Raw genomic sequence first — 14274 nt, 5'->3', positions numbered from 1 at the left:
AATTGTATTTTAAAAAAGATACAAAACTGTCCAAAAACCAAGCTGACAGAAACTCTCCCATGTTCTCTTGAGGAAAACAACATTACAGTTTGGTATAGTTTTCATGGGGGGTTACATTTTTTCTTCAAACCTATCAAAGAGAAATACACAGGTCCAGTGTAATTTAAACAGGTACTGTAATACTTTTGGAAATATTTTTATGGGAATGGCCAGTCTTCCAAGTATAATATGAAGGTTTCCATCTTGTTTTAGTCTGGGCATTTTTAGTTTCTTTTGACCTGTGTTGTTTTGCATGAATATGTCTAAAATGTTCAAGGATTTAGAGTTCTTCCTCTGAGTTGATTTTCTCATAGTAGTTATCTTTTCTTTGGGTTTAGGTGAACGTAGACTCGATTTGTCAGCAGATTTACTAGAGGCAGTTGTGTAGGCAAAGACTTTCACAGTTTGGTTGGATCCTGAAACACCTCTCACCTCATGAGAAGAAAGGTCTAATTGCTTTTTCTTGGAATGTCTTCTATTTGTTTGGATGCTATGAGAGGGGTTCCTAATTACCAATGAATCTTTGGCTTTTTTGGTTGGCATTATAATTGAATCATATTTTTTAGGTTTGTATGGTCTTTTTGCAAGAATATGTGCATCTTTTTGAGTCTTGCTAGATGATTCGGAAGATCGATGTTTCGCTGATACTTTTATTTGATGGACTTTTGTATGAGATGGAGCAGGAATCTGAAATTCAGTCGCAGATTCCTCTTTTGCTTGAGGCCTTGGGGGTGAAAGGGACAGTTGATTACGTTTCCTGGACACTATTAGAGTTCTCTTTGACTCTGTAGACTTAGCATTTTCTTTTGGTCCACTACTGTGTTGTTTTTGAAATTGTATATTTTGGTTGTTACTCCTTACCCGTGAGATGGAAGAAACTTTAGCTGAAGCCTTCTTTCTGTTTTGTTGATTGCATTGGTTTTCATTGGAAGGGATTGAGGTTGTATGCCTTCCATCCCAGAAAGAATCAGAGAATGTAGTGAGGGCATGATTGGGTACACTTTTGGGAACTGATGCTCTTCTAGAAGATTTGCTCTGTTGTATATTGTCTGCTAAACGGGTGAAATGAATTTTAATATCTTTAGATTGGATTGATTGGATCCCTTTGTTTGAGGACTTTGCTTGTGTTTTGGTTGAACTTTCATTGATTTGGGACTGTCCATCTCGTCCAGAGGTTGTACGAGGAGTGGGTAGGGTTTTGGGGAGTATTGTCCCCCTATGAGGTCTGCTGGTAGATGTGCTTTTCATCCAAGTTGTAGTCAAGACTGGAGCCAGGGTGGTAGCAACCACATGAGCTTCTCTGCTTTTGTGGCGAGCAAGTTGGACTTTGTCGAGCTCTTGAACTAGGGTAGTGAAGCCATCAATCAGTATCTCAAGTTTATATTCTAGTTTACTCAGTCTTGTTTTAATGTGAGTGTATTTCTCGGTGAGCTCATTGATTCTGTCCATCCTATCAAATGGAGAAAAAGCGCTGGTTATTTTCTTCAGCTGAGAGCTAAAGTGACTTTGCTGCTTCCTCATGTTTTCTAGGCTCTCCTTCATGTCTAGAGTATTGCTATCAAGCATACTCAGGCGCTGGTTAAAGCAACTTCTGTGCATTCTTAGCAGAAGCTGGAAGCTCTGCTGTCGAGCCTCGGGTCTTGGCGTGTAGAGAGGTGGCCCTAGAGTTCCACGGTGGCTCAAGCCATGAATGGATGTTGATAGCAACAATCTAGTCGTTCTTTCAGGTCTTGATTGTGTAGTTGTAGTCAGCCACAAGATATTATCATCTCTATTGTTTTTACCTTCTCTTCTATCCAACACTTGCTTTTGCCCAGGAATAAGATAGAAAGCGTCATCACATGTAGGGGGAAGGAATCCACTCAAACCTTCAAGGCAGAAGTCTTTGCAGTTCGAAATGCTGAGAGCGTTGATGAGACAGGATTTGTTGATACCAGATTTTTCAAAAATAGCCACCAATTTTTGACCCAGACAGCCAAAAGCCTTTGCATTCAGTGCAAGTGACAAGGATCCATGTCATTTACCACATTCTGTCTCCAGCTTGTTTATGCCTTAGTATGGGAGGTAGTATGGCAGGCATAAATAATACAATAACACACAAATGTCTAATTGGCAAATTTTGAAAGAAGAAAGTTGCATAAAATGTATCAAGGCCTTTACAAAGATTAGATTCCACTGCAAGAAATAATTTTCTTAATAGAGTAAAAATATCTAAATATCCAAAAACAAGATAAATTCCCCAGAGAAGCAATAATACAACTTGTTTTCAGAGAATATCTCTTAAATAAACTTGTTTTTCTTCCCCATTGGCAAACAGTTTTTGATTTACACACTATGAATACACACTAAAACAAGAAAAATTGCCAATAGGGTAAGAAAAGTAAGTGTAATTCAGGATATATTCTTTGACAAGCTGGCCAAATTGGTTCGCTTGATATGAGCCTGAAGCGATCATCTGTGTTCCGCAACTGCTTTCGGGTCCTTGTGCGAGTACTTACAATGGCAAGTAAGTGGCCAGTGGACTTTCTGGTGCCCTACGCAGACTGCGTAGTCTGTTTATAGGGAGCAGCGGTACTGACAACAAGTCTTAACAGCTCATGCAATTTTGCTTCTCAAGTAAATGTACAGTATCTTGTAAGAATGTTTATATTTTTTTTTACTGGACAACAAGACAATAATACTGATTATAAAATTATTAAGCACAAAAATGATGCAACTCCAATTATAGGTGACAATAAGCAAATCTATTTTCTTCAGCACCAATTAAAACACCAATAACAGATCTGAGCATTGTTGTCAGTTTAAATAATCCATATTGGAACTTTACTCATACAGTAAAGATCACTGAAGAGAAACATTTATTCTACAACCCAGAAAATGGTGCAGCTTTTAGAAGTGCCGTACATGAATATTACAAGCACCACAGGGTTTCACATAAATACACTATGGACAGACATTGACACATTGGTATGGGTGGCACTGATTCAAGCCTTGCTTCTCCCATACCACCTGACAAAGCCATTCAATCACAGATGGTAGAAGACACACTGCAATGCAACAGACACATGCTTTCTGGCAGGATCACCCTCATCACCAGCGTGGCCAATCCAGCATCTCTAGCCTACTGAATGAGCGGTTTACAATCTCTGGTAGACCATAGCTGAGGACTGACACTTACCTTTCACAGCGTCTTCCAGCATAACCAGCAGGACACTCGCATATAGGCTGTCCATCTGAGTCCAAGAAACAAGATGAATCTCTTCTGAAGAAGAAGAACATTAGCTAGGATGAAAGTCTGCACACTTTGCAGAATTTTGGGTTATGCCTTAAAGGGACAGTTCACCCACAAACAAAAACAAAAATGTCATTATTTATTTTCCCTCATATCATTTTACTTTATTCTATAGAACACAAAAAATTGGGTTTTGAAGAATATCCCGGCCATTCCATACAATAAAAGTGATTGAGGTCTGCGGCTGTCAATCTCCAAAATAAAAAAAAAGCACCATAAAAGTAGGGCTGAGTATTGATACAGATTTCCTGGTTTGATCTGATTCCGATTCCCTTCTATTCCGTCTGTTCCATCAATGAATGCCTTGAAACTTTATAAATTGTACTGCATATACACTACCTGGCCAAAAAAAAGTCACAGTTTGGATTTAAGTTAGCAGATATTTAAGAGCTTATGATTGGATCATTATTTCAGTGATTAATATGGTTCAGCTGGCAACAATTATTTTAACCCTAACTGATGCAGTGTGTAGCTTCTCTTTTCTTAAACAACCATGTCAGAAAACGTATCCCTTGGTTGTTGAAAAGATGTTAATGTGTTTCAGAAGGGGCAAATTATTGGCCTGCATCAACCAAAGAAAACTAAGGCGATTGCTGAAATCAATGTTAAGAACTGTCCAACGCATTATTAAAACCTGGAAGGATAGTGGAGAACTGTCAGCTTCATGGAAGAAAGGTGGTCGGAACAAAATCTTGAATGATCATGATAGAAGATCACTTAAACGCTTGGTGAAGTCACATTGTAAAATATCGACAGTAGAAATCACAGCTACGTTTAACAGTGAATGTAAGAGCATTTAGACACACAGAATGAGTCAAAGCAAACTTTTACTCTCAACATCCAGTGAAAGGATCTCGGTGCTGAACTTTTTTGCCACTTTACTACTCAAATACTGGTGAGTGAAATCTGAACATTTACCAGCCAGTAGCTAATCACAGACATTTTTAGTCCCATTGCACGCAATTTTGTCGTATATGCGAGTGATTTGCTCATAAGTAAATAAGAGTAAAAGTTTTTTACCCAGTTCAACATACAAGTATCATAAAAGTGGTCCAATTGATTTTAACTGCTATATTCCAAGTCTTCTGAAGCCACACGACAGCTTTGTGTGAAGAAAAGGCCAAAATTCAAGTCAGATTTCAAAGATAATCTTACCACACTAGTTCTCCCTTGCACGTTCATGATTATGTACGGTTTTTGTTTTTGGTGCTTTTTCATCCTTTTGGAAGCTTGAAAGCCTCAGTCCCCATTCATCATAATTACATAAATATAAAAATGTAAATACACAACCAATACAGTTCTTCAAAATGTTTCATTGTGTTTTCCACAGAAAAAGAAAGTCATATGGGTCTGGAATGACATAAAGGTGATGACAGAATTTCCATTTTTGGGGGACTAATATTCCTTTATATTTAATCAAATGTCTTTGTTAAAGTGGTCATGAAATGCTAGTTTTTAATGTTTTATTATCGTCCCTGACGATAAAAGTTTTATTTTGCATTAAAACATATATCTCATAACAAGTCATAATTTAGTAATAAATTATCATTTTCCACCGTGTCTCTGGCCCTCAGTCCGAAACGCTTGGTTTTGGCAAAAGTGCCTCCTTAAAACTTCAATGTAAACACCCACTGTTCTGATTGGCTAACATCGTGTAGCCCCTTGAATAGAGCCATTTTTGAAACTCGGTAGGAAGAAACTGACTAAGCACCAAACCATTATAAAACTAAATGTCAGGGTTTACACATAAAGCACATCCAACGCATTGCATCCAAATATATTAAACGGTTCATCTCAAGCTCAACTGTTAACACTCACACCCTGCCTACACCAGACGTGAGAGTCGCGTCAAAAGCAACAGAACCCATTATAATCAATGATACTGTCTATCAAGGAAGTGTCCGTTGAGGCGCTCCCATTTTCTGCTGGAGCTAATACTACCAACAACACAAATAAATGGTTTCAAAAGTTTGTGTTGATGCACCCGGTATAGATATTCTCAAGACGTTTCACTGCGTCGCGACAACGGACGCACCCGATGTAAACAGGGTGTCAGCACATCACTCATGATGACATGAAATATTCATAAATTAAACTGATTACTCATGGTTTTTGCGATCATTTCCAAGTGTTTTTAACTACCCTATCCTTCAATAACAGTTCCTTTGCAAAGCTTGAATCGTCCCAACAACTAAAAATAGTGCAGATGAGCGAAATAAAGCATCCATGACACATTTTTGCTCAAAACAGCAGGGCAGCAGCTGAAAGACAGAGAGCTTCTCCTCTTCAGAGTTGTAACTTGACACGGCATCTTTTAAAAGCTGCCCAAGTTATGGAGTGGTGGTGGCGTAGTGGGCTAAAGAACACAACTGTTAATCAGAAGGTCGTTGGTTTGATCCCCACAGCCACCACCATTGTGTCCTTGAGCCAGGCACTTAACTTCAGGTTGCTCCGGGGGGATTGTCCCTGTAATAAGTGCACTGTAAGTTGCTTTGGATAAAAGCGTCTGCCAAATGCATAAATGTAAATGTATCAAAGATGTCTGTCGTAAAAAAACATTTAAATCCAGACAAGCACATGAAGTTGTCCTGTGTAAGTACACTTAGGATGAATATCCCATGATAGGCCCATCTCTATCCTCTTCACCTGTGTGACTATCTGAGCACTAGTGGGTGGGGCCAAGGGTGCAATAACAGAAAAATAGGCTTTGCATATGCAGAATTGCTAATGCAGTATTTGATCCTTGTGATGTCACAAGTTCCACGAATTCCAAATGAGAAGTTTTTACAGCTTGTTTTAAATAAATACTCTTTTCCTATTAAGGTGGAAGTTTTCCGTTATGAAATTTACAGTATGTTTTATACTACAATGACCTCTTATATGTCAAAAGATCGAGGAAAATGTGATTCTTTGTGTCATGACACCTTTAAAGTGAATAGAAAATACAACTCACTGGTTATTGGAGTATCCCAGACAAGGACAGGGCCTACATGCCTGTGGACCACCAATCTTTGGGTTTCCATAAAAACCAGGAAGGCAATTTTCACAATGACGCCCAACTGTGTTATGCAGGCAATTCTAAAATAGAAATAGAATGAACAGACTGATCCAGATACATTTCCAAAACATCATCATCCAGGACTAGCTATGACAGCACAAATGGCCTGTACACAATCACTACTTCATATAACACAGGAAAGCAAAGCAACTATAATGGAAAGGTTAACTCACCAGGCACTCTCCTGTCTCTGAATCACAGCCGCTGGCATGCCCATGGCAGTCACACTTCTCACAGGTGCCAAGATAAAGCCCAGGTGTACGGGTGTAGCCAACATCACAGTCCTGCAAACAATGGAGGTGAGTCAGAGGTGACTGGGTTCATATAATATGTAGGTGTGTATGCTGAAGCTGCGCAACTCTGCAACCTTTGCTCTTTAAAGAAAATTTGAAGTAAATGTTACAGAACTTTAGTGTTATAAAACGGTGAATGGGGCTAACATTCTGCTACTTTAACATCTCCTTTTGCATTCTCATAAAGAAAGAGTCATACAGGCTTGGATTAACACGAGGGTGAATAAATGATGACAGAATTTTCATTCTGGGGTAAACTATGTATTTAAACTTGAATGCATAAAAACACAAGGTTTAGTGACAGGGCATTTCCGTCAATTGGCCCTAAATATATCTACCTGACAGGAAGGTCCTGCATATCCCTGAGGGCAGGCGCACTCCTCCACCTCCAGAGCTCTGTCATTTCCAGTAGAGTGCGGCACTGCAATGTCCATTTGGATATTGGAAATACTAAACAACAGAGATTCAGATTAAACCCTAATACACTGTTTTTACAAAAATCAATAGAGTTAAGGGCAAGATAGGAGTCTAGTAAGATAATGTGATGCCATCCAGAGGGTGCATATAAAGGGCATCAAAAGTCAAAGTGTAATGAATGTGTATGGGAAAGCATAATTACCTGCTCTCAGCCATATTGTCTGCATAAGTGGCTCTGATCATGAAGACACTGATATCAGCCAGAGCCATCAGCAGGTGCTCTCGGGTACACGGCTGTCCATCAGCCCGTCTCCATGCAGACTGAGAGGATTACAGGTAATTAGTTGAAGAGAATGTTCGTATTAAGTTGACCACTTAAATTCAGAATATGAACCTAAAATTTTATATTGTGCAATCCTTCAAATCGGAATCTGTAAAGCTAATCTTTAACCCCTTCAACCCTGCGTACCTGCCAGGTCCAAAAGGGGGCGCTATATTGTGAGTTACGCTTAAAATGTTCAAGTCTCCGAATACACAAGTCAAGCATATTTTATGTGAGTTTGTGTGTATAATCAAATGTTATATCTTAGATGTGCAGAACAAAATATGAGGTCAAGCAATGAAAGCATGCTAAACAAAGTTATCGACTATTTATAATAAAATGAATCAATAATAAATAAATTAAAAATATATACTCTATACTCTAGGAGAGGATCTCAGCTTTCTAATGACACCTAGATTCAGCTTCTAGTCCAATCAGAGGCAGAGGTATTCGAGGACAAAATGGGGATGGTGCATGAACTGAAAATTAGACAGAATGTCTATGCCTGTATGGCCACATATGTGAGGGCTAAAATGCATTACAGCGCCACCTACATTTCAGACAAAAAAAATTCTAGTACTTTCTGCCATCTAGTGGAATTAAATAAGATGTTTTGGAGGGAGATGGAATGAACATAGCCATAATTACATGCTTACAAATTGAAGACAAAAACAAACAATAATAAAAAAAAGCTTCTCATCATAAGGTTGTAAACATATGCAATATCATTTATAATAATTTGAGTCTTTTTCTTTATAAGTTATATATTAATTTAAAGAATTAGACCTATTTATGGAAATTAGTCCATAGTATGTGGGAATAGCCTAGTTTCCATTCACTTTTCGCACTATTTTGTCATCGCCAAAAGTGAAAATGCATGAAAAAAAGTTTGGGAAATTTGCCATCTTCTGCCTGTTTCCATTCATCGATAAAAATGGTGTGCGTGATGACTTCATGCAAAAAACACTTGTAACTTAAGTTTTGCTTTATTGCAAAATAAATCTGCCCTTAAGCCATTTCCTTACAGAAATGTGTGTATATCACTAACTGTGCACATTTCTCCTCTCAGATGTCCATAATTTCTTTTCAAGTTTTCATTGAAATTAGACATATTAATTTCAAAAATAATATAAATCAGAAGATGAAGAATTGCAATCAAAAGGGAGCTGTTGCCCTTCTGATATTGGTCCTGATGTTGCATCTATCATAGGTTGCCACCAGTTCTGAATATTTTTTACTGAATATTTAAAAAAAATTTAAAAAATGTTATTATTTTATTTAATACTTTATTAGGTTGGTTGGCTAATTTATTTGATTTAATACAGGGAATTTTGCCAGCATTTTTCTAAAAGTAAGCTAAACAATAATTTTATAGAACTGGGCTATATATTAGTGTTCCAAAAAGCACACTGAAGCTTTCATCCTATTGTGTATTTATTTTTTATTTAAAACATTTTTGTTCATAGAAATTATGTTTTTTTCTATTATGGGCTAATTCCATGACTGCTGAATGGTGTGGAAAAGCATCTTTAATAAATAAACAGATGGCTACCATGATTAAATTAATCATGAACAGTGGCCATTAATTTGTTGTCTTGTGGATGTGCATGATATGAGATATTTCTTTTGGCACTCCTGGAAGTTTCATGTTTGCAGCATCGGATCTATATGCCAATAAATTGGCTTTCAAGGATGTATACCATCGTCATGATTAACATAAGCTAACGATTGGGGTAAACTCTGTCATGTGACACTACATTTTTGCGTTAATGCCAATTTTCTCTACAAAATGTGTTTACATGTGAGACATTGACATAGCGTTTATGCACTAGAGTTAAACGGAAAATATTATGTTGACACTTGTGAAATTTTAGCGATAATTTGCATTTCCATCAGCTTTATTTTAATGCGCTAAAACTTATTTTTGCAAAATGAATGGAAATGGATGGAAATGTAGTTAATGGCGAGCTTTTAAATTTGAATGTGAAAAATTGCAGTCGGCATCCCAAAAATGCCCCAAAGTTGAAGAGGTTTAAACACGATACCACATTTTAGATTATAGGTAACAGTAGAAAGGATTTTAGGGATATCACAAAAAGGTGACCTTTTTTAAATTAAAATGTATTTGCTTTAAAATGTGGCTTATATGTGCTACTTTTAATATATTTTAAACCAAACTGTAACCCTTTATGGACTACACAAAGTTCATTGATCATAAAGTTCATGTACTTTTACATATGACATTCTTTTTTCCTTTATTCTCTCCATTTCCAACCTTATTTAAACACTAAACATATTTTCTATTATTATTACTATTAAACATGTTAAATTCATAATTTGTTCAATGGGTAGTTCACACATAATCCATCAAAAGACATAGAAAAGGTTTAGATGTAGTTTAGCATGTCAACTTTCCAAATATAGCTCCAAAAGAATTTGTAATTAGTACCTGTCATGTAGAATAAAGAGTAATTTAAAATAAGTATAGATTTGCAACACACCTCTCTAAGAGACACAGTGATGGTGGCTGGTGCTCTAGGAAGTGGTCTGATCTGGGAATAATGCTCCAGGAAGATGCCGTTGCCTTGGAGAACCACATCTGGCTGTCCATCAATTACCAAGGAGCGTGCTTGTGGCTCATAACGCAGCCTGTACTGCAGCTCTCCACCATATGCCGTAACCTTTACACATGAAAGCAAAATATGTTTTGAAAAACAGTGCACTGACATGTGGCAGGCAGACAAGACCATACTTCTTCCTCATACTCGGTCATATTACATGACACAGGTCAAAGTGCAAACATGGCACCACATCATATGGAATGTTCTCACCTTATCCCCTCTGAAATTCACAGGCAGGACCCAGTAGTAGATTTCATTGGGGACATTAGAGAAGGATCGGTAGACCACCTCTGTGCTGGCTCGCTGGATGATGCCCTCGGTGATGGTCTGAGTGTTGGCGGCATTGGAAAGGGTGAAGAGCTGGCCATTGACACCACCTCGCACCTTTACATCAACCAAGAGACAAGTGAAAAGAACTAATTAATACAACAGTAGTTTATTTCTGTAGCATTTAAAAAAAAAAAAGAACATTCAGTTAAAATCTCTAAACATCAATAACCAATTATCAAGGCTATTAGTGGGCACAATTCAAATTGAAATTCCTCTCTTAGAGAATTTATAGAAGAGGTGAGACTGGCTCACCTGATCTCTACTCCAGGTAGAACTTGCACACTGTTTTGTCACTCCCATACAGAAACACTGCAAGCAGCCATCGGGATTATCAGCTGCCAGATGAAATGCCCCAATCTTACACTCTTCACATAGAGCACCAACCACATTGGCCTGCAGCACAGGAGATCAAGGAGTGTTTGACCATTTACATTTATGTTCGACTGAAATTACATTATACATATATTAAATGCTTTAGGAAAACAGTAGTGAAGTGTAATACCTTGCAATAGCATGGTTTGCTGATGGGGTTGATCGTTCCTCTGTTATCGCAGGAAGTCACTGAACAGGGATAAAAACACAATTTGGTTCACAATTACACCTGGAATGCTTTGAACTTCAAGGTCAAAAACAGCTGGTGTACCAGGATAAAGTGCACGGTGTGTTAACCGTAATCTAAAGCTTCACTTGACCTTAACATCACATGACTTAACTTAATTTGAAGACATTTCAGGTAAAAATGATCTATAGTCAAGCATATAAATCTTGCCATTAAGGATGTAAGCACAATTCAGTATTGGGGGGAGGAGATAATGCAATAATATAAGAATCAACCATTGCCAAAAATATTGATCTAAATATTGTCTCTCCTCCATGTCCATTGTTGTTATGACCCAGCTTGCCATTCATTTTCATTGCATAAATATTTTTTTCCAACATTTAAAAAAGGGAAATAAGAGAAAGACTTACAGCTAGACGCAGCAATACATTGGCCACTGGGCTGAAGAGGGTTGCCAACATACCCTGGAGCACATCTATGAAGGAAATATAAATGATGACATATGTCTTGTAGGCATATACATGCAACAAATAAACACTACATAGAGTGGATATATAGGAAAGAGTCGGTTCCTTTACTTCTCACAACGTCGCCCAGTGTAACCAGGTCTGCAGTTGTCACATATTGCCTGATTGTCATGGTCCAGGAAGCAAGTATCGGAAAAGCTTTAAACAGAAGATTTTACATTTAAATGTATGCAATTAGCTGACACTTTTATTCAAAGTGACTTACAGTGCATTGAACTTGCATTGTATGACATTCTTTTTTACGTTGAACAAAAAAGGAGATGTTAGGCAGAATGTTATTCCCAGTCACCATTCACTTTCGTTGTCTGGAAAAAGATGCAATGAAAAAAATGATGACTGAGGCTGTCATTCTGACAAATATCTACTTTGATGTTCCACGGGAGAAAGCAAGTCATACAGGGGTCTGGTTATACTTTTACCGGCGAGACGTCTCTGTGTATGGACAAGGACACGGTTTGCAGTCATCATATCGTCCTCGACTAGGGTCACCAAAGAAGCCAGGCTTGCATTTGTCGCACTGAGGCCCTTCTGTGTTGTGCTGACAACTCTGGGACATGACATTTTCATTAGTATGTTGCATACAGTATTCTGCTAGCTGAGACATGGTATTAGTTATTAAAATAATATTTTAATAATGCTAAATAAACCTTTGTCCTTACCAGACAGTGCCCACTAATAGGGTCACAGGCACTGGCATGGCCATTGCAGTTGCAGCCAGCGCAAGTGCCCAGGAAATCTCCAGGTACCCGTTCAAATCCGGGCGAGCAAGTCTCACAGGACAGACCCGAGTACCCCGGAGGACATCTGAGTGGGACAACAATGAGCAAAAATCAACAATACACACCCCATAAACAAAAATATTGATTTAGCATCTGCACACCTGCATCATTGTTGTTGTTTTTTTTTCAGTACAAATATCTAAACATTCTTAAAACAAGATAAACTCACCTGATAATATAACTGTGTAAGATATTAAAGGGAAAGTTCACCCAAAAATTACAAACCTCTCATCATTTACTCACCCTCATGCCATCCAAAATGTGTATGACTTCTTTTTTCTGCTGAACATAAACAACGATTTTCAGAAGAATCTTTAAGCTCTGTAGGTCCTTTCAATGCAAGAAGATGGTGACCAGACCTTCCAAGCTCCAAAAATCACAAAGGCAGCATAGAAGTAATCCATATGACTCCAGTTGTTTAATATATGCAATCACTTTAGATTAGAAAAAGATCAATATTTCAATCATTTTACTATAAATCTCCAATTTCACTTTCACTTTCAGAATGTGGAAAGAACGTAAAAGTGAAAGTGGAGATTTATAGAAAGGACTTAAATATTGATCTATTTCTCATTCACACCTATTGTATCGCTTCAGAAGATATGGATTAAATTTACTTCTATGTTGGCGTTATGGGATCTTTGGAGCTTGAAAGGTCTGGTCACCATCTACTTGCATTGTATGGACCTACCAAACTGAGATATTCTTCTAAAAATCTTAATTTGTGTTCTGCAGAAGAAAGTAAGTCATACACATCTGGGATGGCATTGGGGTGCGTAAACGATTAGAGAGAATTTTATTTTATGGGTGAACTATTCTTTTTAAAAGACAAATTTAACTTATTTTACAGGTTTCTCTTCATGAAGTATACAAACTATGCAAACATCCATTAGCCAAATGTATGGGGTATAATCATATTTTTTTCACATAAACACATCACTGAAATAGGTGATTTAAAATAACGGTCTGTAATCCTTTCTTGATTTAAAGGCACACTAACCTGCACTCCTCCACGTCTTTCGGGTTCCCGTGCACGCTGAACTCCTTTGTGGTAATATCCATGCTGATGTCACTCAGGCCAACGCTGGCCATGCGGTTGTCATAAATGGTGCGAATGTGAATGGTCTCCAGATTGGACAGAGTCATCATGAGGTCATCGCGAGTCACTACCCGCCCAGAAGAGTGCTTCCAATTTTCCTGAGGCACAGAGAGGTGAAAAACTTTGTATAACAAACCAAATAATTACTGCTGCAAATCAATTTTAAACAAAGTTAACATTAATTAACAATCAAATTGGAACAATCACTGATGTGAAAAGTCAACTATTTTGTTGTATTGAATTTATAAAGTTACAATTGTTTTATAAGGACAGGACTGACAATACAACATCATTTATGGTTGACATGTTTTCCAATTTCCAGTGTTCACTTTATTTGATAAAAAAAATACTTTGTGAAAATATGTACACTCACCTCTGTAAATTTGATGTCTCTATGGTTGATGGTATTAGGTAAAGTTGGGTTTACTCTGTGGTAAATTAAACTTTGTCCATTGCCACTTAGTACAACATCAGGTTTCTCTTTTGGTTCCGAAGCACCTCGCTGCAGTGAGTAACTCACCTTATACTTCAGGTTACCTCCATATGAGTCAACCTGTACAACACAGACATGTTTATATTGACATTCCTGAAGGAATCATTCAGACTGGTTTTGTGAATCAGACCAAATGATTCATTGAAAAGTTCTGACCCAAAATAACAACTGATCGCCAAATCGGTCATCCCTACTTCTCTCATGTATACACCTAGGATAGGGTTCCCACCCTTTTAACCAATTAATTTACATGACTTTTAAATGCATTTGTTTACCATTATGCCAACGAATCATTCAGACTGATTTGCGAATCGTTTTGACCAATTCATTGAAAAGAACCGACTAGAACAATGTACTCACAAATGGGTCATCACTCTGGCTTGCAAGCACAGTTTTATTAACAAGACCAATATTTAGCAGATAAAATATTTAAGAGAAGAAAAAA

At 37.6% G+C, this 14274-nt stretch overlaps 1 protein-coding gene across 1 annotated transcript in view; it reads right to left on the bottom strand.

Moving 5' to 3' along the window:
* LOC127618507 (basement membrane-specific heparan sulfate proteoglycan core protein-like) overlaps positions 1-14274 on the bottom strand; it is a 153197-nt gene that overhangs the window by 64121 nt on the left and 74802 nt on the right. The window contains exons 16-30 of the mRNA XM_052090995.1: positions 13710-13889; positions 13238-13434; positions 12118-12262; positions 11878-12005; positions 11510-11596; positions 11342-11406; positions 10875-10933; positions 10625-10765; positions 10253-10426; positions 9923-10102; positions 7302-7420; positions 7021-7132; positions 6563-6673; positions 6285-6409; positions 3218-3301 (exon numbers count right to left, since the gene is read on the bottom strand). Of these exons, the coding sequence (XP_051946955.1) occupies positions 3218-3301; positions 6285-6409; positions 6563-6673; positions 7021-7132; positions 7302-7420; positions 9923-10102; positions 10253-10426; positions 10625-10765; positions 10875-10933; positions 11342-11406; positions 11510-11596; positions 11878-12005; positions 12118-12262; positions 13238-13434; positions 13710-13889 (1907 nt within the window). The remainder of the gene's footprint in view (positions 1-3217; positions 3302-6284; positions 6410-6562; positions 6674-7020; positions 7133-7301; positions 7421-9922; positions 10103-10252; positions 10427-10624; positions 10766-10874; positions 10934-11341; positions 11407-11509; positions 11597-11877; positions 12006-12117; positions 12263-13237; positions 13435-13709; positions 13890-14274) is intronic.

Source organism: Xyrauchen texanus, chromosome 25 (genome assembly GCF_025860055.1).
Source record: "Xyrauchen texanus isolate HMW12.3.18 chromosome 25, RBS_HiC_50CHRs, whole genome shotgun sequence".
Taxonomy (NCBI): domain Eukaryota; kingdom Metazoa; phylum Chordata; class Actinopteri; order Cypriniformes; family Catostomidae; genus Xyrauchen; species Xyrauchen texanus.
This window is presented reverse-complemented; position numbering and strand designations above follow the sequence as displayed.